This window comes from Phragmites australis, chromosome 20 (assembly GCF_958298935.1).
Source record: "Phragmites australis chromosome 20, lpPhrAust1.1, whole genome shotgun sequence".
Lineage (NCBI taxonomy): Eukaryota > Viridiplantae > Streptophyta > Magnoliopsida > Poales > Poaceae > Phragmites > Phragmites australis.
The window spans coordinates 3245580-3250733 of record NC_084940.1 but is presented as its reverse complement, the minus strand read 5'-3'; the positions used below and the strand labels follow the sequence as shown (position 1 = coordinate 3250733).

At 40.2% G+C, this 5154-nt stretch overlaps 1 protein-coding gene across 1 annotated transcript; it reads right to left on the bottom strand.

The window, feature by feature from the left end:
- Nucleotides 1-2117: 2117 nt before the first annotated feature.
- On the bottom strand, nt 2118-5154 carry LOC133902347 (adenylate isopentenyltransferase-like). The gene is made up of 2 exons (XM_062343937.1): nt 4880-5154; nt 2118-2688 (listed from the first exon to the last, which is right to left on the bottom strand). Exons 1-2 carry the CDS (start codon nt 5152-5154, stop codon nt 2118-2120), a joined length of 846 nt encoding a protein of 281 aa, XP_062199921.1.

Below are 5154 nucleotides of genomic sequence, written 5' to 3'. Positions count from 1 at the left end.
ATGATTTTGAAGCACAAGAAAATGTTTCTGAAATAGCAATTGGCCATTTCATATCCCAGATGAATATCCATGTTAATGACGTGAATTATACTTCATTCCTACAAACGTATGGGCAGTTACACCATTATATAAGTTGGTCCCAAATTCTTCATATCAAATATGGCATGATGCGTATAGAGAAGAACGGGCTATTCAATGCTCACAAGAGACTTTTGAATCGTCTGAGTTCCATTTATGCAAGCTATGGTGACATCCTTCCCTTAGTGTCCTGTGCTCCAACAACACATCCAGCAAGCATATATGTTGAACCAGTCATGTACACTAGAGCAAAGCCACCGGAGACACGACATGAACAGTTTGCTCGAGAATTATTCAACATCATGCAAGAGAACAGCCCTAATGGAAATCCAATTAGTGATTGAATGGTATGCATAGTTGCTATATTCCGTTCAATTGAATGACATTCGTTATTTACTTTTTAATGCAATGTTTTAATTAAATATATTGCAAGAATCCAATCACTCAAGGCAACTTGTGTTAGAACATATGGGGGAAGTGCTTCTGAGGCCTTGTACTATTCTAATAATCTCCTCCCGGATATACTACTACCAGCTACCACATGCCATGTACTATTATTGAAGCTACCAACTATTGTATTGTAATATAGTATTTAGTAATGTAGTATTTAGTAATGTCGAATATGTATGCCTTTGAACCAGCAAGTTTGTATAATTATCTCCCTATGTACTTTGGATGTGTGTAAGATCAAGTATGCCTAGTATTGTACCACTTTGTTCCTGTTTGCTAATGTTTAGCCTGATAGTTTCATGTATCATCATTTCATATTTTTAATGGCATTTACGGAACACAGTGGACACGAAAACACAACAACAACAAAAAAGAAGGAAAATCAACATTTTTTTTCTGACCTTGAGTTGTTCACAAATATTTTTTATTTTTATTTTATTTGTCTCTTATTTTTTCTCAACTCAGCAGCACTAGAATAGGAATTAGTGTACAATTTTGCTCAATTTTGATGTAAGGGGTGGCGGCTACGGACACATGCGCACGTTCCGAAAATTGTGCAGAAACTTCCGGGGGTGAGAACTCAATCTTTCAAGGCGTTTTTGGCCTCGAAAAATTCTCTGAACCCAACAAGTTCAGGGAGAAACGGATGTAACTTTTTCTGTAGATGTTCGTAGAAAAAAAAACGTCAAAATCGGAGTTCGTATGCAAAAGTTATGCCCGTTTTACCAAAGGCACTCCGGGTCACCTATCAAATTGCACTTAATCTTATAGTGTTAAGGAAACTAGTTCTATCCATACAACTTGTGTAGTATACTATTGCTTAGAGACTGTACTCTCCATATTTAATAGAGTTATAAAATTCCAAATTGTTTTGTCCATAGACAGGATGCTACCTTAGCATGCATGACTTCAGTGTTTTTTTTTGCCATACAATTATGATAATATCAACAATTCATCCTGATACCTAGTTTCAATATCAATAGAACACATTCGCTCTTTACCTGAGATCAAGATTACCTAAATGGAGGAGCAATTAAACGTCAAAATTACTTTAGTTTCACCTTAGGTACGCACCACCATGGCCCAGAACAACAACATGAACCTATTTCATTTGTAAGGAGTAGAATTGAAACATCATAAATATCATAGTCAATGACACTGAGTGAGTTGATGCATCTATTAAACAGAATCTAGTATCAAGTTTTAGCAACAAATTAGAATAAATCCAGCCCACCCATCATTGACACTCACTCACCTCACATTTCCACACCCAAAACTGAGTGTCCAGTTATAACTTTGGCATATGAATTGATGATTACAATTTGAAAGAGACTTCAATCTCTAGTGAATAATGGCAGGCATGATGTTAAGGTACATAAAACTATATCAAACACTGAGAGTAATACATAGGATACAGTCGTGGTAAGTAGAAGGTTTTCATAGCAAATACTTATATAAGTCTGAAAAGAGGTGCTGAAAATAGCCATACATACTACGATTAATACAATGACACTATAGATACTGATATGCAACCTAATCTATGTGTATTAATAGCTTTAAGCAACTCACAAGAGCAGCCAACCTAGGCATCAACTATCCAAAAACTCATTTATAGTACTAAGTGCAGGACCACTCACATTGCGTTCCCATGCTATGGCCTTCGCAGTATAGTTTGATCCAGTGAGATGCGCACGTATGGTTTCTGTGGCATCAAGGGAGCAAACAAGCCAACCCCAAACATCAGCAATATGTTGAATCTTTGCAGTTTGTGCTTTTGCAAGGGCATGCGTATTGACTTTCATCTCATCTATGGAAACACAAAGTCTCTTGCATCCGGCAAAATATTCACTTAGTTCCGACACACCGATTGCCCTAGCTAGCCCAGTGTGCTCGACAAGCTTGCGAATGGACATAGAATCAAAAAATTCTTTGAGTTCCTCCACCAAACCAGCATCAACCATATCGTCAACACGACGGTTGAGATATTCCTTAAGAACTAACTCATGAGCATGAAGCCACAGGAGGCAGCTTTGGAACCTTAAAGTTGGCCGATACCTCGCAATTGCAAAAGGATCAACAAGGGAGGGATCAAAATGGTCAACAAGGAATCCATGGATCAGTGAGTTTGAGCCACCTACCAGAACTGGTACATGACCACGTGTAATACCGAATTTTTGGAGGAAAAAAGAGAGAGGAATTTGACCGCATTTTTGACTTTTGATCCGAGGCTCGTATGGACGATCGGAGACCATGGTTGCGTTCATCTCGTCGAGATGAACCCATTTTGCTATTCATATGTCCGTTCCGGGCACTTTGAGACCCGTAGCGAGCCCAATAAATTTAGACCATTTGTTGTTTAAAAAAAGTAAAAAAAAAGAGAGAAGAGATAAAGCTCCGGTCGTCACTCGATCCATCCAGAGGTTTCGAGCGCTCGCGTCTCTTTTTTCTTCTCTCTCTCTCTCTCTCTCTCTCTCTCTCTCTCTCAGTGTGTCGCGCGCCCGAGCTCATCGCTGTGCTCTGCGCCGAGCTCCCGTCGCCGCTGCGCCGCGCCACCACCTGCCGTGCGCCGTCGTCGCGCTGGGCCGGCTCTGCGCCGTCGCACCAGGCTGTGCGTCCTGCCGCCTCTGCGCTGAGCTGCTGCTGCCGCCGGTGCTACGCGCTGCCGTGCCTCTGTGCTAATCGCTGTGTGAAGGAGCAGCAGCAGCCGCCAGCCAGCTGACCGATCGAAGAAGCAAGCAGCCAGCGCAGGAAGAAGCCAGGAAAGAGAAAGGAAGAAAAGAAAAGAAAAGAAAAGAAAAAGAAGAAGAAAAAAAAGGGAAGAAAAAAAAAGAGAAAAAAAAGGGAAAGTTGGAAATTTCAGAATTTTGTCGGATTCGTCGTCAATCTTTCGAAGGCAATTTCTCGGTAATTTCTGGACGTTTGTGGTTGAATTAAATCAAATCAAGCAATTTGTGTCGTATTATTTCATGTGATCAATAGTCTGATTCTTTTTTATAATCGTTGTTGATTCGAAGATACGACATCCGAGTTGAAGTATTTCTTTTTGTCCATCGGAGCAAAGTCTAATTAGTGAGAACTTTGGTTCGACTCTGAATTAGAAATAGTGTATCATTTTATGTGATACAGTTTTCTGTTTAGTTTTCCGAAATATAGGCGTACCGATGGCGTGGACGTTATTCTTTTTCGGTAATTGGTTTAGGTGCTTTTGGCGTATTAGCGTGCATCCTCTTTTATTTCATCGTTGCGGCGTCGTTGTGCTAATGGTGTGTTTGTTCAGGTGGTGTGACCTCACGTCACGACTAGTGCCCGGCTTCATCGTCGGTAAAGGCAAGTGAATGTATTGTATGACTATGCTTTAACCTAATATTGGGTTGCCTACATTCTTTAATTGCAGTGCATTCATCTAATCTGAATGACTGATTCTGAGCTGAGTACTATGTTGTTTACGTTTCCAGAAGTTTACTCGATGATTGATTTATGAAGTGCAGTAGTCACGATATGCCATTCTGGAGTTATTCATTAGTGTTGTATGCAATGTTTTTTTTTGAAGTCTCAAGCATATTCCGGAAGTTATGTTGGTTATGCTTGAAGCACGTCATACATATACATCTCATGCATTGGAAGTTTGTCGTCGTCTTCTGGCCGCGACCGTACCGGTACAGTACCGTATGTCACCCGAGGAGGGGTACGGTGCACACCCTTACGTTACCCGAGGAGGGGTAAGGGTGAGAAGAGCATGTCATGTGCATGGTTATATCTTCTTATGAAATTCAATGAATCATTCGCATCAAATCTTATTTCCTTTAGTTAGCTTGTATATAGATATATATGCGGCTCTGAAGGCTTATACCAACCGAATGTTAAAATATTTAATGTTATCGTTGGACTTGCTTAGTCATAATTGTTTCTCCTAGTGTGGCGGTCTGTTTCATTACTAGTTTCTATTTAGAATTGTTAGCACATTCAACTGTGGCTAAATAGCTTTTTGTTAAAGTACCTTTCACTTGCTAAGATTTTCGAATCTCACCCGTGCTTTCTTTACAGGTATGTTTAGATGTTGACGTGCATTTTGGGGATGGATCTTGGTAGCTGCACACACTACCTCATCACCATGTTGATAGCTCAACCGGTGTTATAAATGATATTTTTGGTGGTCTATCATTTGCTTGGTTCATGTTGTGGTAGACGCTGGTAGCGTCATAACGGTTTCTATATAGGCTGGTTATATCTGATTCTGTTTGCCTGAGATCTTTCTTTTGGTCAGTTATACCTCTCTATAGAGGAAATACTGCCAAAATATCCTATTTTCATATAAATAGGCTGAGTTGTAAAGTAGGGTGTTACACCACGCCTTACAATAGACTTTGTAGTAATGGTTGCAATAGATCGAAAGAAAGATACAGAAAAATCGTCAGTAATTGCTGAAATAGCCCCAATAAGGTGATGAGGAATACCACATCCATCATTCAGATGGACCTTGTTGGTTGCGATGTCAAGCCCAGGATAGATTTGCATCTTGTCAGCATTCACCGCTTCGCCACTAATCACCTTGGATACATCAATTGATAGCTTTGTCTTACCCGTGCTCGTAGCACCCATGATCACCACTGGTTTAATTGTCAACAT

Excerpts from the sequence above, each read along its gene's own strand:
- LOC133902347 (XM_062343937.1), bottom strand. The coding sequence starts at position 5,154 with ATGTTGACAATTAAACCAGTGGTGATCATGGGTGCTACGAGCACGGGT. Across the intron at positions 2,689-4,879 it reads ACTACAAAGTCTATTGTAAG|ACGTGGTCATGTACCAGTTC; the intron begins GCGTGGTGTAAC and ends ATTCGGTATTAC.